Source organism: Cyclopterus lumpus, chromosome 3 (assembly GCF_009769545.1).
Source record: "Cyclopterus lumpus isolate fCycLum1 chromosome 3, fCycLum1.pri, whole genome shotgun sequence".
Classification (NCBI taxonomy): Eukaryota; Metazoa; Chordata; class Actinopteri; order Perciformes; family Cyclopteridae; genus Cyclopterus; species Cyclopterus lumpus.
This window is the reverse complement of record NC_046968.1, coordinates 30,587,627-30,614,234: the sequence shown is the minus strand read 5'-3', so window position 1 is coordinate 30,614,234 and position 26,608 is coordinate 30,587,627. Positions and strand designations below refer to the sequence as shown.

At 49.7% G+C, this 26,608-nt stretch overlaps 1 protein-coding gene across 2 annotated transcripts; it reads left to right on the top strand.

Moving 5' to 3' along the window:
- The first annotated feature begins 229 nt into the window (after positions 1-229).
- On the top strand, positions 230-26,507 carry zdhhc1 (zinc finger DHHC-type containing 1). 2 transcript variants are annotated; one of them, XM_034525992.1, is made up of 11 exons: positions 230-631; positions 1,486-1,720; positions 2,211-2,386; positions 2,463-2,564; positions 5,376-5,500; positions 14,384-14,539; positions 14,618-14,748; positions 17,607-17,695; positions 17,869-17,983; positions 18,523-18,595; positions 25,626-26,507. In XM_034525992.1, exons 2-11 carry the CDS (start codon positions 1,505-1,507, stop codon positions 26,144-26,146), a joined length of 1,704 nt encoding a protein of 567 aa, XP_034381883.1. In that variant the 5' UTR covers positions 230-631; positions 1,486-1,504; the 3' UTR covers positions 26,147-26,507. The 2 variants fall into 2 exon arrangements, with proteins under 2 accessions (XP_034381883.1, XP_034381874.1); XM_034525983.1 differs by having other exon boundaries at positions 25,623-26,507.
- Positions 26,508-26,608: the final 101 nt, after the last annotated feature.

The window sequence follows — 26,608 nt, the reverse complement described above, 5'->3', positions numbered from 1 at the left end:
TATATTACATTACATTACATTATAATAAATGAATACATTATATTATATTATTATGCAGCTTCTGCCTCCTGCTGGCCTTACTGCGTCCTCACAGCTGTCAGTGTCTACACGCTAAGGCTGGTCCCAGATCAGCGCATGCGGCTCCTCACTCTATAGGCAGCAGGGCAGTGGGCGGGACCTGCTAAAGACCAATCGGAACGGACTTGGAGCGTTACCGAGGCAACGGTGTACAGCGCATGAGCCGGGAGAGGGAGGCGGCCGCAGCTATGCTAACAGGCTAAATAGCTAGCTTCCTCAGGTTTAAATGCTAAACGTGTACAATGATCTTCTGCGTGGTAGACATGTACTTCAGAGGCCCGTCGTCCGACCCAGGAACGCTTACTGTGAGCCACTAAACGCTTATTTAGAAGCTCGGTGTTAGCTCGGTGTTAGCTCGGTGCTAGCTTGGTGCTAGCTCAGATGACGTCACTGAGCAGGGAGCTAATTACCGGAAGTAACCCGGTCCTCTCCATCAACGGCCTGGTCCGGACTCTGGGACGGGATGCAGCGGACCGGAGGGCCCGTAACGGACCGTAAGGGACCGTAGCGAACCCGTAGCGGACCCGGAGGGGCCCGTTAAACCTGTACACAGGTGAGTACCGAGCCGTTTGTGGTGCTGTCAATCATTGACACGAGCTGTTCTGAAGTAGATAGAAGGGTTCCTAGTGATCGATATCACTGATCGGTTCAGCAGGTCATGTCGTTATGGATCAGTTTATCGGTTATTCGGATGTATTGATCAAATACATAAACATCAATATGTGTGATAAAATGCCGCACCCTGTAACCTGGATACCACTCAGTGAGAGGAGGAACTCCGATCAGCTGATGGTCGTGAAATTCATCTGCAGCTCTTCTGATAATCAATAACAGTTTCAGTGTTGGAAAGTAACCAAGTACTTTATTTAAAGCCCATTTTGCAGTACTTGTACTCATACTTCAGAACTTTGAACTCCTCTTTATTTATCTGACAGATTCAGATTAATAATGTTGACTGATCATAAATAATGTATGTATCCCCAGATAGGTAAACTAGTAGCAGTTTATAAAGTATATAAAAGATGTACAGATATTGAAGTGATTAACACACAAGAGCAGTAATGTTATAGATATTATTCTACTTTCACTGTGATGGGAGTACTTCTCTAATCCTCAGAGGGCTTTATCTGTACACATTCCACCTCCTCTGACCTTTGACCTCCCATCAGAACAGGAACAACTCCCTAAAAACCCTTTAAGGGGAGAACAAGGGCAGAAAGCTCAGAGAGAAGAAGGAGGATCCTCTATCAGGATGGACAGAAGAACCAATAATTATGATAATAAAAGCAGTGATGGTACTGGCCATACTAATAACAATGCAACTACTACTAATAATTAGATGAACAGGATCCACGTGAGGAGAGCGACTCCAGAGAAGTAGACTCAGTGTTGATGTTCTGTGTGTAGTTCTGTGTGTGCGTGCAGGATGGACGCGTGCAGCGGGAACCCGAACCGCACGGCGCCAGTGGCCGACGGGCCGCACCGAGCCGACGCCCCCCTGTGCTCCAGGACCAATGGGTGGAGCTGGCCCCCCCACCCCTTCCAGCTGCTGGCCTGGCTGCTCTACGTCTACTTCGCCGTCACCGGCTTCGGCGTGTTCGTCCCCCTGCTGCCGGCTCACTGGATCCCTGCAGGCTACATCGTATCCTTCCACCCGATGGACCAATTGTATTGATTAGGTATTGATCATGCTGATTGGCTGTAGCTTTTAGAGTCTCCGCCCAGCTTCATTTCTTTCAAACAGCTGATTGTTTGTAGATGAAGCGGATGTTTGTCAGGTGAGGCAGTGTGTTTTAAAAATATCTGTTTCCTATCAAATCGTTCAGTATTGAGTAATATTTATAATATATAAATTTGGAGAGGTTGTTGTACGTATATTTACAATTCGTATTATTATATTATATTATATATACTGTAACTTTAGTAGCACTTAAATGTCTCTTACTGATAACACTTTGTAGTTTAACTTTATTGAAGAAATTGTACTTTCTTGATTCTTGTTGTTCTGAGTTTGGACTCATGGTTTAATGCACTTATTGTAAGTCGCTTTGGATAAAAGCGTCAGCTAAATGACATGAGCGGCCTGCGGTCCAATCAGAACCCAGCGTTTTGTGTCCTGACGGGTGCCTCAGTGTACGGGGGTCATGTTCACCTGTCACCTGTGTGTGCACGTGATGGCCGTGAGCGTCGACCCGGCCGACCACAACGTCAGAAACAAGAGCGACAAAGGTCCGATCCCCGAGTTCGACCGCTCCAAACACGCCCACGTCATCGAGAACTGCCACTGCTTCCTGTGCCAGGTGGACGTGTGAGTACTCCTGTGTGTCTGTGTGTGTTTACATGTTTACTCCTACTATTGATCCAGTGTATCTGCTGTGTTTCAGAGGTCCCAAGTCCAAGCACTGCAGCGCCTGCAACAAGTGTGTCTCTAACTTCGACCACCACTGTCGCTGGCTCAACAACTGTGTGGGCAGCAGGAACTACAAGTGAGTGTCAGGGAAAGGCTTTGTTTGACCTGGAGTATAAAACACAATGTAGGCTAACAGTGGCGTGTGGAGTCAGTACTTTCAGTAGTGGAGCTGAGTGCATGAGTGTGTGTGTGTGATGTTGTGTAGAGACAAACCATAATCTGGAAGACAGACAAACAGGTGTCTCAGGACGGTGAGGGGGACCAGCTCAGACCAGAGAGTGCACAAGGCCCAGGTGTTTCCAGTTGTGCTGTTTAACACATGTGTTCCTGATGACCCTCTGCCACGTGCACCTGCAACACCTGCAGAGACAACAGCCACTGGCAGGGTCGTCACCTCCCCCATAAGACCGGGTCCTACAGGATCACCACAACAATAAACAAACACAACATCAAATCTTACACCTTGACAGACCTTATTGACAGAACCTGGGTATCTTGTCACTTTTATGAACCAATAAACATGGAGAAGCCCGGTTTGATGATGAAAGCACTGCAATGTCATTATCAACCACAGACTTTACCCCAGCACCCGGGAGAAACTCAGGAGAAACTCAGGAGAAACTCAGGAGAAACTCAGGAGAAACTCAGGAGAAACCCTATGAAAATGCTGATGAACCACCGACATCAACGTCGTGCTCAATCCAGTTAGTGAGGGACGGCACGTCACCAAATAACCCTGGATATTTGAACATCGGCTCTTCAAATTGCCCATGCTTCTGGCAAATGGCCAAACAACCCTCGTAACCTTTTGAGGGTCTCTGACCAGAGAGCAACCCTTCGTCAGGCTGTTCTGAGTCTGAGGGAGAAGGCGTGACGGAGGAGGAGGAGCCAAGTCGTTGATGACCCAAAATGATGTCAGTCCCTTCCAATGATAACACTTGTCTTATTATAATAACCCCAATAGGCACTTTGCCCTGCACCAAGGCACAGTCTAGATTCAGTCAATGCACCGGGACAGGCAACACCCTCAACCCCATTCCACGCATCAGAATTATATCCCCCTGTCTGTCTCATCCGAAAATGGCAAAATGGAGCCCCGGACATAAGATTGACAGCATTAGTATCCCGCAAAATCTTAACTGGCACATTTACGTCACTACCAGTCTGTGTTCCGAACCCTTCCGAGACAAAAGGCCAATAGGACTCATTGAGGCCACCAGCCATGCCAGATTCCGCATGATCACCTTGCCACACTCGCACCCCAACAGGACCAGGAACACTTGCAGCCAGGGCAGAAGTGCAGAAGGTTTCACCCCTCCGTCTCCAGCATAATGCCTCCAAGCGCCAAGACCTAACACCATCAACCTTCTGCAAGCCAGACTCCCACACAGAATCACAGAGCCGGCTTTTATGAATCAGCACATACTCATCAGCCAAACCCGCAGCCTGGGTGGCAGTTGTAACTCTACGCTCAGTAACATATGTGGCAACATGATTGTGTTCTTAAACTGTTCCAAGATGACCAAATTGCACAAACTCTCAAAATCATTAACATCAGAAGACATACAAATTCTGTGTCACCTCAGGTTGATCCTCCACACTGTGTACTTAGCAGCACAGTGTGTACTTAGCAGCACAGTGTGTACTTAGCAGCACAGTGTGTACTTAGCAGGACAGTGTGTACTCAGCAGCACAGTGTGTACTTAGCAGCACAGTGTGTACTTAGCAGCACAGTGTGTACTTAGCAGCACAGTGTGTACTTAGCAGGACAGTGTGTACTTAGCAGCACAGTGTGTACTTAGCAGCACAGTGTGTACTTAGCAGGACAGTGTGTACTTAGCAGCACAGTGTGTACTTAGCAGCACAGTGTGTACTTAGCAGGACAGTGTGTACTTAGCAGCACAGTGTGTACTTAGCAGCACAGTGTGTACTTAGCAGCACAGTGTGTACTTAGCAGCACAGTGTGTACTTAGCAGGACAGTGTGTACTTAGCAGCACAGTGTGTACTTAGCAGCACAGTGTGTACTTAGCAGGACAGTGTGTACTTAGCAGCACAGTGTGTACTCAGCAGGACAGTGTGTACTCAGCAGGACAGTGTGTACTCAGCAGGACAGTGTGTACTCAGCAGCACAGTGTGTACTCAGCAGGACAGTGTGTACTTAGCAGGACAGTGTGTACTTAGCAGCACAGTGTGTACTCAGCAGGACAGTGTGTACTCAGCAGCACAGGGTGTACTCAGCAGGACAGTGTGTACTTAGCAGGACAGTGTGTACTTAGCAGCACAGTGTGTACTCAGCAGGACAGTGTGTACTTAGCAGCACAGGGTGTACTCAGCAGCACAGTGTGTACTCAGCAGGACAGTGTGTACTTAGCAGCACAGGGTGTACTCAGCAGGACAGTGTGTACTCAGCAGGACAGTGTGTACTCAGCAGGACAGTGTGTACTTAGCAGGACAGTGTGTATTTAGCAGGACAGTGTGTACTTAGCAGGACAGTGTGTACTCAGCAGGACAGTGTGTACTTAGCAGCACAGTGTGTACTCAGCAGGACAGTGTGTACTTAGCAGCACAGTGTGTATTTAGCAGGACAGTGTGTACTTAGCAGGACAGTGTGTACTCAGCAGGACAGTGTGTACTTAGCAGCACAGTGTGTACTCAGCAGGACAGTGTGTACTTAGCAGGACAGTGTGTACTTAGCAGGACAGTGTGTACTTAGCAGTACTGTGTGTTCTGTCTCCTCAGGTTGTTCCTCCACACTGTGTACTCAGCAGGACAGTGTGTACTCAGCAGGACAGTGTGTACTCAGCAGGACAGTGTGTACTCAGCAGCACAGCGTGTACTCAGCAGGACAGTGTGTACTCAGCAGTACTGTGTGTTCTGTCTCCTCAGGTTGTTCCTCCACAGTGTGGTCTCGGCGCTGTTGGGGGTCTCTCTGATTCTGGTCGTAGCCTCCTACGTCTTCATTGAGTTTTTTCTAGACCCATCCAAACTCCGCTCTGACAAACACTTCCTGGGTAAGACCTGACCTCTAACCCCTGACCTCTGACCCAGCATGAGGCAATCTGGTTCATTGGATCACAATATTTTCCAGATAATCCTCAAAATATGCTTTAAACTCAAGATCACTTTCTTTACACCTAGTTGCTATGTTTTTAAGTTCCTCTGCATAGATAATAAACAACAACAATAATTATTAATATTTAGCAATAGCAACATTGTGTGAATTCATTCTTACATCATAATTCCTGCATTTTATAAACCAGGCTCTATTTTTCATTATGATAATGAAAATTCATCCCAATCAACTTACAATATTTATGATTATTATTTCTCTGTGTGTGTTAGTGTGTCGTCTCTCTGTGTCTCTGAGCGTGAGCATGGAGGTTGTGAGCTGAGAGCGTTATTTTTGTGATTTCGATCGTGGAGGACTGCAGTCTGGCAGTGGGATGGGTGGTGGGTACTCGGTGGAGGACTGCAGTCTGGCAGTGGGATGGGTGGTGGGTACTCGGTGGAGGACTGCAGTGGGGACACTAGAGCAAAGCCTGTCCTCAAAAGAAGTCAAGAGCCAGAAAGACTGAGGAGGACAGAGGGGACGAGCAGGGCGGCCAGAAGCAACAACACGAGGTAAGTCGGGTGCAGCAGATGAGCACAGAGGGGACAGAGGTGGTCCAGCAGGTGGAGGAAGAAGAGGGGACAGAGGTGGTCCAGCAGGTGGAGGAAGAAGAGGGGACAGAGGTGGTCCAGCAGGTGGAGGAAGAAGAGGGGACAGAGGTGGTCCAGCAGGTGGAGGAAGATGAGTGGACAGAGGTGGTCCAGCAGGTGGAGGAAGAGGGGACAGAGGTGGTCCAGCAGGTGGAGGAAGAGGGGACAGAGGTGGTCCAGGAGGAGGAAGAAGATGAGGGGACAGAGGTGCTCCAGGAGGAGGAAGAAGAGGGGACAGAGGTGGTCCAGCAGGTGGAGGAAGAAGAGGGGACAGAGGTGGTCCAGCAGGTGGAGGAAGAAGAGGGGACAGAGGTGGTCCAGCAGGTGGAGGAAGAAGAGAGGACAGAGGTGGTCCAGGAGGTGGAGGAAGAAGAGGGGACAGAGGTGCTCCAGCAGGTGGAGGAAGAAGAGAGGACAGAGGTGGTCCAGGAGGAGGAAGAAGAGGGGACAGAGGTGGTCCAGCAGGTGGAGGAAGAAGAGAGGACAGAGGTGGTCCAGCAGGTGGAGGAAGAAGAGAGGACAGAGGTGGTCCAGCAGGTGGAGGAAGAAGAGAGGACAGAGGTGGTCCAGCAGGTGGAGGAAGAAGAGAGGACAGAGGTGGTCCAGCAGGTGGAGGAAGAAGAGGGGACAGAGGTGGTCCAGCAGGTGGAGGAAGAAGAGAGGACAGAGGTGGTCCAGGAGGAGGAAGAAGAGAGGACAGAGGTGGTCCAGCAGGTGGAGGAAGAAGAGAGGACAGAGGTGGTCCAGGAGGAGGAAGAAGAGAGGACAGAGGTGGTCCAGGAGGAGGAAGAAGAGGGGACAGAGGTGGTCCAGCAGGTGGAGGAAGAAGAGAGGACAGAGGTGGTCCAGCAGGTGGAGGAAGAGGGGACAGAGGTGGTCCAGCAGGTGGAGGAAGATGAGTGAGGTGGTCCAGCAGGTGGAGGAAGATGAGTGGACAGAGGTGGTCCAGCAGGTGGAGGAAGAAGAGGGGACAGAGGTGGTCCAGCAGGTGGAGGAAGAAGAGAGGACAGAGGTGGTCCAGCAGGTGGAGGAAGAAGAGAGGACAGAGGTGGTCCAGCAGGTGGAGGAAGAAGAGGGGACAGAGGTGGTCCAGCAGGTGGAGGAAGAAGAGAGGACAGAGGTGGTCCAGGAGGAGGAAGAAGAGAGGACAGAGGTGGTCCAGGAGGAGGAAGAAGAGGGGACAGAGGTGGTCCAGCAGGTGGAGGAAGAAGAGAGGACAGAGGTGGTCCAGCAGGTGGAGGAAGAAGAGAGGACAGAGGTGGTCCAGGAGGAGGAGGAAGAAAAGGGGACAGAGGTGGTCCAGCAGGTGGAGGAAGAGGGGACAGAGGTGGTCCAGCAGGTGGAAGAAGAGAGGACAGAGGTGGTCCAGGAGGTGGATGAAGAAGAGGGGACAGAGGTGGTCCAGCAGGTGGATGAAGAAGAGAGGACAGAGGTGGTCCAGGAGGTGGATGAAGAAGAGGGGACAGAGGTGGTCCAGCAGGTGGATGAAGAAGAGAGGACAGAGGTGGTCCAGGAGGTGGATGAAGAAGAGGGGACAGAGGTGGTCCAGCAGGTGGAGGAAGAAGAGAGGACAGAGGTGGTCCAGCAGGTGGATGAAGAAGAGGGGACAGAGGTGGTCCAGCAGGTGGAGGAAGAAGAGAGGACAGAGGTGGTCCAGGAGGAGGAAGAAGAGAGGACAGAGGTGGTCCAGGAGGAGGATGAAGAGGGGACAGAGGTGGTCCAGCAGGTGGAGGAAGAAGAGAGGACAGAGGTGGTCCAGCAGGTGGATGAAGAAGAGAGGACAGAGGTGGTCCAGGAGGTGGATGAAGAAGAGGGGACAGAGGTGGTCCAGGAGGTGGATGAAGAAGAGAGGACAGAGGTGGTCCAGCAGGTGGAGGAAGATGAGTGGACAGAGGTGGTCCAGCAGGTGGAGGAAGAAGAGAGGACAGAGGTGGTCCAGCAGGTGGAGGAAGAAGAGAGGACAGAGGTGGTCCAGCAGGTGGAGGAAGAGGGGACAGAGGTGGTCCAGCAGGTGGAGGAAGATGAGTGGACAGAGGTGGTCCAGCAGGTGGAGGAAGATGAGTGGACAGAGGTGGTCCAGCAGGTGGAGGAAGAGGGGACAGAGGTGGTCCAGCAGGTGGAGGAAGAGGGGACAGAGGTGGTGCAGCAGGTGGAGGAAGAAGAGAGGACAGAGGTGGTCCAGGAGGAGGAAGAAGAGTGGACAGAGGTGGTCCAGGAGGAGGAAGAAGAGGGGACAGAGGTGGTCCAGCAGGTGGAGGAAGAAGAGAGGACAGAGGTGGTCCAGGAGGAGGAAGAAGAGGGGACAGAGGTGGTCCAAGAGGAGGAAGAAGAGAGGACAGAGGTGGTCCAGCAGGTGGAGGAAGAGGGGACAGAGGTGGTCCAGCAGGTGGAGGAAGATGAGTGAGGTGGTCCAGCAGGTGGAGGAAGATGAGTGGACAGAGGTGGTCCAGCAGGTGGAGGAAGAAGAGAGGACAGAGGTGGTCCAGCAGGTGGAGGAAGAGGGGACAGAGGTGGTTCAGGTGGAGGAAGATGAGGGGACAGAGGTGGTTCAGGTGGAGGAAGATGAGGGGACAGAGGTGGTTCAGCAGGTGGAGGAAGATAAGTGGACAGAGGTGGTCCAGCAGGTGGAGGAAGAGGGGACAGAGGTGGTCCAGGAGGTGGAGGAAGATGAGTGGACAGAGGTGGTCCAGCAGGTGGAGGAAGATGAGTGGACAGAGGTGGTTCAGGTGGAGGAAGATGAGTGGACAGAGGTGGTTCAGCAGGTGGAGGAAGATGAGTGGACAGAGGTGGTCCAGCAGGTGGAGGAAGAGGGGACAGAGGTGGTCCAGCAGGTGGAGGAAGAAGAGAGGACAGAGGTGGTCCAGCAGGTGGAGGAAGAGGGGACAGAGGTGGTCCAGCAGGTGGAGGAAGAAGAGAGGACAGAGGTGGTCCAGCAGGTGGAGGAAGAAGAGAGGACAGAGGTGGTCCAGCAGGTGGAGGAAGAAGAGGGGACAGAGGTGGTCCAGCAGGTGGAGGAAGAAGAGAGGACAGAGGTGGTCCAGCAGGTGGAGGAAGAAGAGGGGACAGAGGTGGTGCAGCAGGTGGAGGAAGATGAGTGGACAGAGGTGGTCCAGCAGGTGGAGGAAGAGGGGACAGAGGTGGTCCAGCAGGTGGAGGAAGATGAGTGGACAGAGGTGGTCCAGCAGGTGGAGGAAGAGGGGACAGAGGTGTTCCAGCAGGTGGAGGAAGAGGGGACAGAGGTGGTCCAGCAGGTGGAGGAAGAGGGGACAGAGGTGTTCCAGCAGGTGGAGGAAGAGGGGACAGAGGTGGTCCAGCAGGTGGAGGAAGAAGAGAGGACAGAGGTGGTCCAGCAGGTGGAGGAAGAAGAGGGGACAGAGGTGGTCCAGCAGGTGGAGGAAGAGAGGACAGAGGTGGTCCAGCAGGTGGAGGAAGAAGAGTGGACAGAGGTGGTCCAGCAGGTGGAGGAAGAAGAGGGGACAGAGGTGGTCCAGCAGGTGGAGGAAGAAGAGAGGACAGAGGTGGTCCAGCAGGTGGAGGAAGAAGAGGGGACAGAGGTGGTCCAGCAGGTGGAGGAAGAAGAGAGGACAGAGGTGGTCCAGCAGGTGGAGGAAGAAGAGGGGACAGAGGTGGTCCAGCAGGTGGAGGAAGAAGAGAGGACAGAGGTGGTCCAGCAGGTGGAGGAAGAAGAGGGGACAGAGGTGGTGCAGCAGGTGGAGGAAGATGAGTGGACAGAGGTGGTCCAGCAGGTGGAGGAAGATGAGTGGACAGAGGTGGTCCAGCAGGTGGAGGAAGAGGGGACAGAGGTGGTCCAGCAGGTGGAGGAAGAGGGGACAGAGGTGTTCCAGCAGGTGGAGGAAGAGGGGACAGAGGTGGTCCAGCAGGTGGAGGAAGAAGAGAGGACAGAGGTGGTCCAGCAGGTGGAGGAAGAAGAGGGGACAGAGGTGGTCCAGCAGGTGGAGGAAGAGAGGACAGAGGTGGTCCAGCAGGTGGAGGAAGAAGAGTGGACAGAGGTGGTCCATCAGGTGGAGGAAGAAGAGGGGACAGAGGTGGTCCAGCAGGTGGAGGAAGAAGAGAGGACAGAGGTGGTCCAGGAGGTGGAGGAAGAAGAGGGGACAGAGGTGGTCCAGGAGGTGGAGGAAGAAGAGGGGACAGAGGTGGTCCAGCAGGTGGAGGAAGAAGAGTGGACAGAGGTGGTCCAGCAGGTGGAGGAAGAAGAGGGGACAGAGGTGGTCCAGGAGGTGGAGGAAGAAGAGGGGACAGAGGTGGTCCAGCAGGTGGAGGAAGATGAGAGGACAGATGTGGTCCAGCAGGTGGAGGAAGAAGAGGGGACAGAGGTGGTCCAGCAGGTGGAGGAAGAAGAGGGGACAGAGGTGGTCCAGCAGGTGGAGGAAGAAGAGTGGACAGAGGTGGTCCAGCAGGTGGAGGAAGAAGAGGGGACAGAGGTGGTCCAGGAGGTGGAGGAAGAAGAGGGGACAGAGGTAGTCCAGGAGGTGGAGGAAGATGAGGGGACAGAGGTGGTCCAGCAGGTGGAGGAAGAAGAGGGGACAGAGGTGGTCCAGCAGGTGGAGGAAGAGGGGACAGAGGTGGTCCAGCAGGTGGAGGAAGATGAGAGGACAGAGGTGGTCCAGCAGGTGGAGGAAGAGGGGACAGAGGTGGTCCAGCAGGTGGAGGAAGAAGAGAGGACAGATGTGGTCCAGCAGGTGGAGGAAGAGGGGACAGAGGTGGTCCAGCAGGTGGAGGAAGATGAGTGGACAGAGGTGGTCCAGCAGGTGGAGGAAGAGGGGACAGAGGTGGTCCAGCAGGTGGAGGAAGAAGAGAGGACAGATGTGGTCCAGCAGGTGGAGGAAGAGGGGACAGAGGTGGTCCAGCAGGTGGAGGAAGATGAGTGGACAGAGGTGGTCCAGCAGGTGGAGGAAGAAGAGAGGACAGATGTGGTCCAGCAGGTGGAGGAAGAAGAGAGGACAGATGTGGTCCAGCAGGTGGAGGAAGAGGGGACAGAGGTGGTCCAGCAGGTGGAGGAAGATGAGTGGACAGAGGTGGTTCAGCAGGTGGAGGAAGAAGAGTGGACAGAGGTGGTCCAGCAGGTGGAGGAAGAAGAGAGGACAGATGTGGTCCAGCAGGTGGAGGAAGAAGAGAGGACAGAGGTGGTCCAGCAGGTGGAGGAAGATGAGTGGACAGAGGTGGTCCAGCAGGTGGAGGAAGAAGAGGGGACAGAGGTGGTCCAGCAGGTGGAGGAAGAGGAGAAGTCGAGCTGCAGACCCTTTCCCCGAGATCTCCCTGAGCCCGGGTCTAGGGGAACTCACCGGCCCCCTGCTTGCTACGACACGCCCAGAAGCATCAACGTTACACAAGGCAGACAAGAAGACTGTATTTTAACTGTGTCAAGAGCACAAACAGGTCCGGACTGTGCAAGGCGGACAAGGCGGACCTGGCCCACAGTGGAGGATTTTATATGAACCTCCCCTCAAGAAACGGACGGCCGACCTTCAGTGGAGGATTTTCACCTGCAATGCTTTCATCTCTGTTCTTAATCCCTCTGTCCTGAGCCGGTGCCCCTTCTATGACCTTCAGGAGACTATATACCATGTTTTACTCTGGTTTTTATCATGGGAGCTGCCTGCAAAAAGGCATAAAAGTGGCAGCTCCTCAACTACCTTTCTGGGGGAAAATGGCCATTTATCTAAGCAGGAAGAAATGAGTGGAGAACAGGGAGGGGCAGGAGAACAGGGAGGGGCAGGAGAACAGGGAGGGGCATGAGAACAGGGAGGGCAGGACAACAGGGAGAGGCAGGAGAACAGGGAGGGCAGGACAACAGGGAGAGGCAGGAGAACAGGGAGGGCAGGAGAACAGGGAGGGGCAGGAGAACAGGGAGGGCAGGACAACAGGGAGAGGCAGGAGAACAGGGAGGGCAGGACAACAGGGAGAGGCAGGAGAACAGGGAGAGGCAGGAGAACAGGGAGGGCAGGAGAACAGGGAGGGCAGGACAACAGGGAGAGGCAGGAGAACAGGGAGGGGCAGGACAACAGGGAGAGGCAGGAGAACAGGGAGAGGCAGGAGAACAGGGAGGGCAGGAGAACAGGGAGGGCAGGACAACAGGGAGAGGCAGGAGAACAGGGAGGGGCAGGAGAACAGGGAGGGCAGGAGAACAGGGAGGGACAGGAGAACAGGGAGGGGCATGAGAACAGGGAGGGCAGGACAACAGGGAGAGGCAGGAGAACAGGGAGGGCAGGACAACAGGGAGAGGCAGGAGAACAGGGAGGGCAGGAGAACAGGGAGGGCAGGACAACAGGGAGAGGCAGGAGAACAGGGAGGGGCAGGAGAACAGGGAGGGCAGGAGAACAGGGAGGGGCAGGAGAACAGGGAGGGCAGGAGAACAGGGAGGGCAGGACAACAGGGAGGACAGGAGAACAGGGAGGGCAGGACAACAGGGAGAGGCAGGAGAACAGGGAGGGGCATGAGAACAGGGAGGGCAGGAGAACAGGGAGGGCAGGAGAACAGGGAGGGCAGGAGAACAGGGAGGGCAGGAGAACAGGGAGAGGCAGGAGAACAGGGAGGGGCAGGACAACAGGGAGGGCAGGAGAACAGGGAGGGGCAGGACAACAGGGAGAGGCAGGAGAACAGGGAGGGGCAGGAGAACAGGGAGGGCAGGACAACAGGGAGAGGCAGGAGAACAGGGAGGGCAGGAGAACAGGGAGGGCAGGACAACAGGGAGAGGCAGGAGAACAGGGAGGGGCAGGAGAACAGGGAGGGCAGGAGAACAGGGAGGGGCAGGAGAACAGGGAGGGCAGGAGAACAGGGAGGGCAGGACAACAGGGAGGACAGGAGAACAGGGAGGGCAGGACAACAGGGAGAGGCAGGAGAACAGGGAGGGGCATGAGAACAGGGAGGGCAGGAGAACAGGGAGGGCAGGAGAACAGGGAGGGCAGGAGAACAGGGAGGGCAGGAGAACAGGGAGAGGCAGGAGAACAGGGAGGGGCAGGACAACAGGGAGGGCAGGAGAACAGGGAGGGCAGGACAACAGGGAGAGGCAGGAGAACAGGGAGGGGCAGGAGAACAGGGAGGGCAGGACAACAGGGAGGGGCAGGACAACAGGGAGGGGCAGGAGAACAGGGAGGGGCAGGAGAACAGGGGGGGCAGGAGAACAGGGAGGACAGGAGAACAGGGAGGGCAGGAGAACAGGGAGGGCAGGAGAACAGGGAGGGCAGGACAACAGGGAGGGGCAGGACAACAGGGAGGGGCAGGAGAACAGGGAGGGGCATGAGAACAGGGAGGGCAGGAGAACAGGGAGGGGCAGGAGAACAGGGAGGGCAGGACAACAGGGAGGGGCAGGACAACAGGGAGGGGCAGGAGAACAGGGAGGGCAGGAGAACAGGGAGGGGCATGAGAACAGGGAGGGCAGGAGAACAGGGAGGACAGGACAACAGGGAGGGCAGGACAACAGGGAGGGCAGGACAACAGGGAGGGGCAGGAGAACAGGGGGGGCAGGAGAACAGGGAGGACAGGAGAACAGGGAGGGCAGGAGAACAGGGAGGGGCATGAGAACAGGGAGGGCAGGAGAACAGGGAGGGGCAGGAGAACAGGGAGGGCAGGAGAACAGGGAGGGCAGGACAACAGGGAGGGCAGGAGAACAGGGAGGGCAGGAGAACAGGGAGGGCAGGAGAACAGGGAGGGGCAGGAGAACAGGGAGGGCAGGAGAACAGGGAGGGTCAGGACAACAGGGAGGGCAGGAGAACAGGGAGGGGCAGGACAACAGGGAGGGCAGGAGAACAGGGAGGGGCAGGAGAACAGGGAGGACAGGAGAACAGGGAGGGCAGGACAACAGGGAGGGCAGGACAACAGGGAGGGGCAGGACAACAGGGAGGGCAGGAGAACAGGGAGGGGCAGGAGAACAGGGAGGGGCAGGAGAACAGAGAGGGGCAGGAGAACAGGGCAGTGTGGCTTTGTAACATCAGGAGTTCAGCTTTCATAAGCACATTGGAGACTTGGACAATTTAAAACAACGTTGGTGTTTTAATATTATTGTTTGTTCTGTCGTTGAAGAGGAGTTGGTGGTTGCGCAGTTTTTTATCAGATAAATGATGTGAATTTTTTTTTTAAAGAACAAAACAAAGCAACCTGTGATTTTAATGCATTAGCACTTTATTTTAAGAAATTTGAAGAAAGTTTAAAAAACAATCTAAATCTCTCCCCCCCAGTGAGGAATGAGACCGCGCTGTGGTTCGTCTTCCTGCCCGTGGCCCCCGTACCGTCTTCAGCAGCAGTAATTCCCGGTCTGGCTGCCGTCACCATCGCTCTGGGTCTGCTGTCCTCGGTGCTGCTCTGCCACCTGCTGTGCTTCCACCTCTACCTGAGTAAGAGCAACGCACCTGAGTGTGTGTGTGTCCAGGAAGAGAGCTGGTGTCCTCACTGTGTGTGTGTGTGCTTTACAGTGTGGAACAGACTCAGCACCTTTGAGTACATTGTGCGTCAGCGTCACCGCCAGGACGGCAGAGACTCCAGAAAACCAGGACCAGGACCCTTGAAGGAGCCGACGGCTCCACCGTCGGCCCTCCTCATCCAGGTAACTGGGGCTCCGCTGGCGGCCATGTTGGTTACACTGCATCATCTCTATTTTATATTCATGTAAATTTACTCATCCCTGTTAATTTATATGAAATACAAACTATCTAATATTAACACTTCAGTGGGTTGAATCTCTCTTTAGTGTTGAATATGAGGCAGAACATTCTGCTCTCCATTGAATCACTCTTGCTCTTGTAGTTCCTCTAAAAGGAGCCTAAAACGCCTTTAAAACCCAAAATCAATGGAAGCTGTTCTCTTTTGAAAGGTAACCCCCTGAAGCTGTTCTTGAACCCTCTGGTTCTGGTCTCTTTTGAAAGGTAACCCCCTGAAGCTGTTCTTGAACCCTCTGGTTCTGGTCTCTTTTGAAAGGTAACCCCCTGAAGCTGTTCTTGAACCCTCTGGTTCTGGTCTCTTTTGAAAGGTAACACCCTGAAGCTGTTCTTGAACCCTATGGTTCTGGTCTCTTTTGAAAGGTAACACCCTGAAGCTGTTCTTGAACCCTCTGGTTCTGGTCTCTTTTGAAAGGTAACACCCTGAAGCTGTTCTTGAACCCTATGGTTCTGGTCTCTTTTGAAAGGTAACACTCTGAAGCTGTTCTTGGACCCTCTGGTTCTGGTCTCTTTTGAAAGGTAACACTCTGAAGCTGTTCTTGGACCCTCTGGTTCTGGTCTCTTTTGAAAGGTAACACCCTGAAGCTGTTCTTGAACCCTCTGGTTCTGGTCTCGTTTGAAAGGTAACACCCTGAAGCTGTTCTTGAACCCTCTGGTTCTGGTCTCTTTTGAAAGGTAACACCCTGAAGCTGTTCTTGGACCCTCTGGTTCTGGTCTCTTTTGAAAGGTAACACTCTGAAGCTGTTCTTGGACCCTCTGGTTCTGGTCTCTTTTGAAAGGTAACACCCTGAAGCTGTTCTTGAACCCTTTGGTTCTGGTCTCTTTTGAAAGGTAACACTCTGAAGCTGTTCTTGAACCCTCTGGTTCTGGTCTCTTTTGAAAGGTAACACCCTGAAGCTGTTCTTGAACCCTTTGGTTCTGGTCTCTTTTGAAAGGTAACACCCTGAAGCTGTTCTTGAACCCTCTGGTTCTGGTCTCTTTTGAAAGGTAACACCCTGAAGCTGTTCTTGAACTCTCTGGTTCTGGTCTCTTTTGAAAGGTAACACCCTGAAGCTGTTCTTGAACCCTCTGGTTCTGGTCTCTTTTGAAAGGTAACACCCTGAAGCTGTTCTTGAACCCTCTGGTTCTGGTCTCTTTTGAAAGGTAACACCCTGAAGCTGTTCTTGAACCCTATGGTTCTGGTCTCTTTTGAAAGGTAACACTCTGAAGCTGTTCTTGGACCCTCTGGTTCTGGTCTCTTTTGAAAGGTAACACTCTGAAGCTGTTCTTGGACCCTCTGGTTCTGGTCTCTTTTGAAAGGTAACACCCTGAAGCTGTTCTTGAACCCTCTGGTTCTGGTCTCGTTTGAAAGGTAACACCCTGAAGCTGTTCTTGAACCCTCTGGTTCTGGTCTCTTTTGAAAGGTAACACCCTGAAGCTGTTCTTGAACCCTCTGGTTCTGGTCTCTTTTGAAAGGTAACACCAGGAAGCTGTTCTTGAACCCTCTGGTTCTGGTCTCTTTTGAAAGGTAACACCAGGAAGCTGTTCTTGAACTCTCTGGTTCTGGTCTCTTTTGAAAGGTAACACTCTGAAGCTGTTCTTGAACCCTCTGGTTCTGGTCTCTTTTGAAAGGTAACACCCTGAAGCTGTTCTTGAACCCTCTGGTTCTGGTCTCTTTTGAAAGGTAACACCAGGAAGCTGTTCTTGAACCCTCTGGTTCTGGTCTCTTTTGAAAGGTAACACCCTGAAGCTGTTCTTGAACCCTCTGGTTCTGGTCTCTTTTGAAAGGTAACACCCTGAAGCTGTTCTTGAACCCTCTGGTTCTGGTCTCTTTTGAAAGGTAACACCAGGAAGCTGTTCTTGAACCCTCTGGTTCTGGTCTCTTTTGAAAGGTAACACCAGGAAGCTGTTCTTGAACCCTCTGGTTCTGGTCCCTTTTGAAAGGTAACACTCTGAAGCTGTTCTTGAACCCTCTGGTTCTGGTCTGAAAGGTAACACCCTGAAGCTGTTCTTGAACCCTCTGGTTCTGGTCTCTTTTGAAAGGTAACACTCTGAAGCAAATTAAGTGCTGCTGACATTGAGTCAAAGAAGTTTGAACACATTGAAGTAGAAGGAGTAAAAGTAAAGTAAAAAGTAGATACATACTACAGAAAATTACACATGTTATTCTAAGGGTATGTGTAGGTGTTTCCCAACAGGCCATTTGGAGACCCTTAGCCTCTCATTGGCTATTGCAGCCTGTGAAGAGGACATGCCCTATTGGGTCAAGTGTTCCCACGAGAACGAGAGTTATGATCAGTAATCAGTATTGAGTCGTATCTACCGGCTCATTTGAGCGATGCAACCGAGGTCCGGGGATATTTATGGATGTAATCATTTGTTTTGACTAAATCTTTTACTGGATTGGATCGTCTGGACCTCTGCCAACGTAACGAGACCGTTTTTGTTGGAATGTTGTAGATTTATGGATCACGATGAGGCTTCATCGGTGAGTTGCCCAGGTTTTGTTTGTTTGTTTGTTGTTGTTCAGTTGACTGTAGCTGCTGTTGTGATCCTATCTTTAAATGGTTTGTCGCACTAGAATCACAAGACCCGGGTTTTTCCAGAGACCCTGCTATGAATAGTAACTGTGTAACGTTGCAGACTACAGAGTCCAGTTGGTACAGTCTGCTTTAGCCCTTGTTGGACCAGGAACAGGTTCAGAGCTTCATCAGTAACCTGAGTCCCCTTTAACTACTAGACCTGTGCTTCTTCTGCCCCCCTTTAGGACGGGAACTACGCGGGGCCTCTGGGCTACACCAACCCTCAGCTGGCGGTGGAGGAGCCCACCACTGTGTCTGTGTCGGGGGGGGCAGAGTAAGTCCTGGTTCTGGTGCTCCGGTCCAGAGAGCCTTGCTGCCATTGGCTGAGGCCGACAGAGCCGTCACGTTTCCATGGAGACGGTTCTCTGTGCAGGAAATAACGTGCGTATTTGGCCGTGATTTCCAGGAACCAAACAAAGTTTGTGTGTGTGTGTGTGTGTGTGTCAGGTTCCTGTCTAACGGCAGAGTGAGGACCGTGTCCAGTCCTGTTATGGAGGAAGAAGCTCCGCCCACAACGTCTACTGAGCTGAAAGCAACAGAACACACACACCGACGCACACAGGTAATCACACACACACACACACACACACACACACACACACACACACACACACACACACACACAGGTAATCACACACACACACACACACACACACACACAGGTAATCACACACACACACACACACAGGTAATCACACACACACACACACACACACACACACACACACACAGGTAATCACACACACACACACATATATGTAATCACACACACACACACTTTTAATCACACGGACGCAAACACACAGGTAATCACACACACACACACATATGTAATCACACACACACACACAGGTAATCACACACACACACACAGGTAATCACACACACACACACACACAGGTAATCACACACACACATATGTAATCACACACACACACAGGTAATCACACACACACACGCACACACATACCCTTCAGAGAAGTGTTTGTTTCCTTCTGGTTCTTCATTTATGACATCACTCGTGTCGTTAATCAGTGTGACATCACACGTAAACGCCGTCTTCTGATTGGCCATTGAGAGTGTGTCTTTGTTCTTTCACAGAAAAGGAAGAAGGTCCGTAAAGTTCCAGTAGAGGTCACCAGAGGGCGCTGCCCGGGTTCAGCCCTCCTCCCCGGTACACACAGACACATAGATATGTCTTTCTCACCTTGTGAGGACCGTTACTAATGTCATGCCTTCCTGTGACCTGAGACAGGAACACCACCTATACACACATTTACACAACCACACCTTCAGGGGACATGATGAACTATCTACACACATTTACACAACTACACCTTCAGGGGACATGATGAACTATCTACACACATTTACACAACCACACCTTCAGGGGACATGATGAACTATCTACACACATTTACACAACCACACCTTCAGGGGACATGATGAACTATCTACACACATTTACACAACTACACCTTCAGGGGACATGATGAACTATCTACACACATTTACACAACTACACCTTCAGGATGACATGATGAACTATCTACACACATTTACACAACTACACCTTCAGGATGACATGATGAACTATCTACACACATTTACACAACTACACCTTCAGGATGACATGATGAACTATCTACACACATTTACACAACTACACCTTCAGGGGACATGATGAACTATCTACACACATTTACACAACTACACCTTCAGGATGACATGATGAACTATCTACACACATTTACACAACCACACCTTCAGGGGACATGATGAACTATCTACACACATTTACACAACTACACCTTCAGGATGACATGATGAACTATCTACACACATTTACACAACTACACCTTCAGGATGACATGATGAACTATCTACACACATTTACACAACTACACCTTCAGGATGACATGATGAACTATCTACACACATTTACACAACTACACCTTCAGGGGACATGATGAACTATCTACACACATTTACACAACTACACCTTCAGGATGACATGATGAACTATCTACACACATTTACACAACCACACCTTCAGGGGACATGATGAACTATCTACACACATTTACACAACTACACCTTCAGGGGACATGATGAACTATCTACACACATTTACACAACTACACCTTCAGGATGACATGATGAACTATCTACACACATTTACACAACTACACCTTCAGGGGACATGATGAACTATCTACACACATTTACACAACTACACCTTCAGGATGACATGATGAACTATCTACACACATTTACACAACTACACCTTCAGGATGACATGATGAACTATCTACACACATTTACACAACTACACCTTCAGGATGACATGATGAACTATCTACACACATTTACACAACTACACCTTCAGGATGACATGATGAACTATCTACACACATTTACACAACTACACCTTCAGGATGACATGATGAACTATCTACACACATTTACACAACTACACCTTCAGGGGACATGATGAACTATCTACACACATTTACACAACTACACCTTCAGGATGACATGATGAACTATCTACACACATTTACACAACCACACCTTCAGGGGACATGATGAACTATCTACACACATTTACACAACTACACCTTCAGGATGACATGATGAACTATCTACACACATTTACACAACTACACCTTCAGGATGACATGATGAACTATCTACACACATTTACACAACTACACCTTCAGGGGACATGATGAACTATCTACACACATTTACACAACCACACCTTCAGGATGACATGATGAACTATCTACACACATTTACACAACTACACCTTCAGGATGACATGATGAACTATCTACACACATTTACACAACCACACCTTCAGGGGACATGATGAACTATCTACACACATTTACACAACCACACCTTCAGGGGACATGATGAACTATCTACACACATTTACACAACTACACCTTCAGGGGACATGATGAACTATCTACACACATTTACACAACTACACCTTCAGGATGACATGATGAACTATCTACACACATTTACACAACTACACCTTCAGGATGACATGATGAACTATCTACACACATTTACACAACTACACCTTCAGGATGACATGATGAACTATCTACACACATTTACACAACTACACCTTCAGGATGACATGATGAACTATCTACACACATTTACACAACTACACCTTCAGGGGACATGATGAACTATCTACACACATTTACACAACTACACCTTCAGGATGACATGATGAACTATCTACACACATTTACACAACTACACCTTCAGGATGACATGATGAACTATCTACACACATTTACACAACTACACCTTCAGGGGACATGATGAACTATCTACACACATTTACACAACTACACCTTCAGGGGACATGATGAACTATCTACACACATTTACACAACTACACCTTCAGGGGACATGATGAACTATCTACACACATTTACACAACTACACCTTCAGGGGACATGATGAACTATCTACACACATTTACACAACTACACCTTCAGGGGACATGATGAACTATCTACACACATTTACACAACTACACCTTCAGGGGACATGATGAACTATCTACACACATTTACACAACTACACCTTCAGGGGACATGATGAACTATCTACACACATTTACACAACCACACCTTCAGGGGACATGATGAACTATCTACACACATTTACACAACTACACCTTCAGGATGACATGATGAACTATCTACACACATTTACACAACTACACCTTCAGGATGACATGATGAACTATCTACACACATTTACACAACTACACCTTCAGGGGACATGATGAACTATCTACACACATTTACACAACTACACCTTCAGGATGACATGATGAACTATCTACACACATTTACACAACTACACCTTCAGGATGACATGATGAACTATCTACACACATTTACACAACTACACCTTCAGGGGACATGATGAACTATCTACACACATTTACACAACTACACCTTCAGGATGACATGATGAACTATCTACACACATTTACACAACTACACCTTCAGGGGACATGATGAACTATCTACACACATTTACACAACAGCTACACATCAACATAATTATTTATTAGGAGTGTTTGTATTTGTGTGTGTTGGTATGTCTCAGTGTTTGTGTGTGTTGACGTGTTGTTGATGTGTGCTTGTGTGTTGATATGTTTGTGTTGTTGATGTGTCTAAGTGTTTGTGTGTTGATATGTTTGTGTGTTGTTGATGTTTGTGTGTTGATGTGTTGTTGATGGCTGTGTGTTTGTGTTTTGTTATGCATGTGTGTTGATGTGTTGTTGTCCTCCAGCAGACATCAGGGCCCAATTTATTGTACGTGGCTCAACTAAGTCGATCAAATCAATAGGACATTTGATCGACTTAAATTAACAAGATGATTGACATCCCGGTTTCTCCAAGGCTGATCCGCCCTCAAACCATCTCGTTAATTTGAGCCAGATGTCAGTTCACAGGATAGCTTGAACCAGACTTCAGTAATCAGGATAGTTGAACCTGACTTCAGTACTCAGGATAGTTGAACCTGACTTCAGTAATCAGGATAGTTGAACCAGACTTCAGTAATCAGGATAGTTGAACCTGACTTCAGTAATCAGGATAGTTGAACCAGACTTTAGTAATCAGGATAGTTGAACCAGACTTTAGTAATCAGGATAGTTGAACCTGACTTCAGTAATCAGGATAGTTGAACCAGACTTCAGTACTCAGGATAGTTGAACCTGACTTCAGTAATCAGGATAGCTTGAACCAGACTTCAGTACTCAGGATAGTTGAACCAGACTTCAGTACTCAGGATAGTTGAACCTGACTTCAGTAATCAGGATAGTTGAACCAGACTTCAGTAATCAGGATAGTTGAACCAGACTTCAGTAATCAGGATAGTTGAACCTGACTTCAGTAATCAGGATAGTTGAACCAGACTTTAGTAATCAGGATAGTTGAACCTGACTTCAGTAATCAGGATAGTTGAACCAGACTTCAGTACTCAGGATAGTTGAACCTGACTTCAGTAATCAGGATAGCTTGAACCAGACTTCAGTAATCAGGATAGTTGAACCAGACTTCAGTACTCAGGATAGTTGAACCTGACTTCAGTAATCAGGATAGTTGAACCTGACTTCAGTAATCAGGATAGTTGATCCAGACTTCAGTAATCAGGATAGTTGATTCAGACTTCAGTAATCAGGATAGTTGAACCAGACTTCAGTACTCAGGATAGTTGAACCAGACTTCAGTAATCAGGATAGTTGATCCAGACTTCAGTAATCAGGATAGTTGATTCAGACTTCAGTAATCAGGATAGTTGAACCAGACTTCAGTAATCAGGATAGTTGAACCAGACTTCAGTACTCAGGATAGTTGAACCAGACTTCAGTACTGGTCTAGTATAGTTGAACCAGACTTCAGTAATCAGGATAGTTGAACCAGACTTCAGTACTCAGGATAGTTGAACCAGACTTCAGTACTGGTCTAGTATAGTTGAACCAGACTTCAGTAATCAGGATAGTTGAACCATACTTCAGTAATCAGGATAGTTGAACCAGACTTCAGTAATCAGGATAGTTGAACCAGGATAGTTGAACCAGGATAGTTGAACCAGACTTCAGTACTGGTCTAGTATAGTTGAACCAGACTTCAGTAATCAGGATAGTTGAACCAGGATAGTTGAACCAGACTTCAGTAATCAGGATAGTTGAACCAGGATAGTTGAACCAGGATAGTTGAACCAGACTTCAGTACTGGTCTAGTATAGTTGAACCAGACTTCAGTAATCAGGATAGTTGAACCAGGATAGTTGAACCAGACTTCCGTAATCAGGATAGTTGAACCAGACTTCAGTAATCAGGATAGTTGAACCAGACTTCAGTACTGATCTAGTATAGTTGAACCAGACTTCAGTACTCAGGATAGTTGAACCAGACTTCAGTACTCAGGATAGTTGAACCAGACTTCAGTACTGGTCTAGTATAGTTGAACCAGACTTCAGTAATCAGGATAGTTGAACCAGACTTCAGTAATCAGGATAGTTGAACCAGGATAGTTGAACCAGACTTCCGTAATCAGGATAGTTGAACCAGACTTCAGTAATCAGGATAGTTGATCCAGACTTCAGTAATCAGGATAGTTGATTCAGACTTCAGTAATCAGGATAGTTGAACCAGACTTCAGTAATCAGGATAGTTGAACCAGACTTCAGTACTCAGGATAGTTGAACCAGACTTCAGTACTGGTCTAGTATAGTTGAACCAGACTTCAGTAATCAGGATAGTTGAACCAGACTTCAGTAATCAGGATAGTTGAACCAGGATAGTTGAACCAGACTTCCGTAATCAGGATAGTTGAACCAGACTTCAGTAATCAGGATAGTTGAACCAGACTTCAGTAATCAGGATAGTTGAACCAGGATAGTTGAACCAGACTTCCGTAATCAGGATAGTTGAACCAGACTTCAGTAATCAGGATAGTTGAACCAGACTTCAGTAATCAGGATAGTTGAACCAGACTTCAGTACTCAGGATAGTTGAACCAGACTTCAGTAATCAGGATAGTTGAACCAGACTTCAGTACTCAGGATAGTTGAGCCAGACTTCAGTACTCAGGATAGCTGAACCAGACTTCAGTAATCAGGATAGTTGAACCAGACTTCAGTAATCAGGATAGTTGAACCAGACTTCATCACTAAGGATAGTTGAACCAGACTTCAGTAATCAGGATAGTTGAACCAGACTTCAGTAATCAGGATAGTTAAACCAGACTTCAGTAATCAGGATAGTTGAACCAGACTTCAGTAATCAGGATAGTTGAACCAGACTTCAGTAATCAGGATAGTTGAACCAGACTTCAGTAATCAGGATAGTTGAACCAGACTTCAGTAATCAGGATAGTTGAACCAGACTTCAGTAATCAGGATAGTTGAACCAGACTTCAGTAATCAGGATAGTTGAACCAGACTTCAGTAATCAGGATAGTTGAACCAGACTTCAGTAATCAGGATAGTTGAACCAGACTTCAGTAATCAGGATAGTTGAACCAGACTTCAGTAATCAGGATAGTTGAACCAGACTTCAGTAATCAGGATAGTTGAACCAGACTTCAGTAATCAGGATAATTGAACCAGACTTCAGTAATCAGGATAGTTGAACCAGACTTCAGTACTCAGGATAATTGAACCAGACTTCAGTAATCAGGATAATTGAACCAGACTTCAGTAATCAGGATAGTTGAACCAGACTTCAGTAATCAGGATAGTTGAACCAGACTTCAGTAATCAGGATAGTTGAACCAATCCTGTGTGTTGTTCTCCAGCAGTGTGTGTTTGTGTGTTGTTGTCCTCCAGCAGTGTGTGTTTGTGTGTGTGTGTGTGTTTGTGTGTTGTTGTCCTCCAGCAGTGTGTGTTTGTGTGTTGATGTGTGTGTGTGTGTGTGTGTTTGTGTGTTGTTGTCCTCCAGCAGTGTGTGTTTGTGTGTTGATGTGTGTGTTTGTGTGTTGTTGTCCTCCAGCAGTGTGTGTTTGTGTGTTGTTGTCCTCCAGCAGTGTGTGTTGTTGTGTTGATGTGTGTGTGTGTGTGTTTGTGTGTTGTTGTCCTCCAGCAGTGTGTGTTTGTGTGTTGATGTGTGTGTTTGTGTGTTGATGTTTGTGTGTTGTTGTCCTCCAGCAGTGTGTGTTTGTGTGTTGATGTGTGTGTTTGTGTGTTGATGTTTGTGTGTTGTTGTCCTCCAGCAGTGTGTGTTTGTGTGTTGATGTGTGTGTTTGTGTGTTGATGTTTGTGTGTTGTTGTCCTCCAGCAGTGTGTGTTTGTGTGTTGATATGTGTGTTTGTGTGTTGATGTTTGTGTGTTGTTGTCCTCCAGCAGTGTGTGTTTGTGTGTTGATGTTTGTGTGTTGTTGTCCTCCAGCAGTGTGTGTTTGTGTGTTGATGTGTGTGTTTGTGTGTTGATGTTTGTGTGTTGTTGTCCTCCAGCAGTGTGTGTTTGTGTGTTGATGTGTGTGTTTGTGTGTTGATGTTTGTGTGTTGTTGTCCTCCAGCAGTGTGTGTTTGTGTGTTGATGTGTGTGTTTGTGTGTTGATGTTTGTGTGTTGTTGTCCTCCAGCAGTGTGTGTTTGTGTGTTGATGTGTGTGTTTGTGTGTTGATGTTTGTGTGTTGTTGTCCTCCAGCAGAGTCCAGCAGTGTGTCTCTGGGTCAGCGGCTGCCTTTCCCAGCATTCCCTCTGAGGGCGTCGCTGCTCCCCCTGGCTCCGCCCCCGGGCCCCGTCCAGGCCGCCGCCCCTCCGGCCGAGTACCACTCGGACTCTGCAGAGTCCCTGGAGGAGATCCCTGTGGCGTTGGCCAAGCTGGGCTCCTCATCCTCGGCTGCTGCCGGAGACGCCTCCTCTCACAGGGGGGTCCCGGCGTTCCCCCTCCCCTCCCCCCAGCCCAGGACTAAGAGGAAGGCCGCCCCCTCCCGCCCAAATAAGGGCGCCTCTGAGCTGCGGTTCGAGATGGCCTCCGCCCGGCCGCCCGTGGTGTTCGTCAGCCGGGCGAGCGGAGAGGCCGCCGAGCCCTGGGAGGAAGGCCTCGGTCTGGGCAGGAGGCTGACCGGCTCCAGGCCCCCCGGGGCCAGGCCGGGGCCCGGACCCGGGTCCAGACCGGCGTCTCGGGGGTCACTGGGCTCGGCTGCAGCGTCTCGGGCGGAGCAGTGAGGGAACTATCGGTGCCATCTTTCTGCCACGCACAACAATCTTTGTTTACTTCTAAAGACTCGTTTTTGTACCTCTGTATTTATTGTTTTTGACGATGACTTTTTAATCCTCAGTGCTCGATGTGTACGAAGAGACCCGGAAACCTTCACTCTAAAACCATGACATCACTTCCTGTCCAGCTCAACAACCACAAACACGCTGCTAAAGTTTTTACACATGACACAGTTTAAATGATTAAACTCACTAGTTTCACACGTGAACAGTTGATCTGTTCAGTTATTTTAATGTTCTTACTTCACTACGTGCCACCGTGTTTGTTTCCTCTCATTTGACCGGTTTGACAATAAAAGACTGAAAACACTTTCTGATACTTTCATATCCAAAACTGTGTCTGTGGCTCAACTCACTGATGGCGAATCAGAGCGATCGTTGTTGTTTGGTGTGTCTGTCTAGGAGATGGTC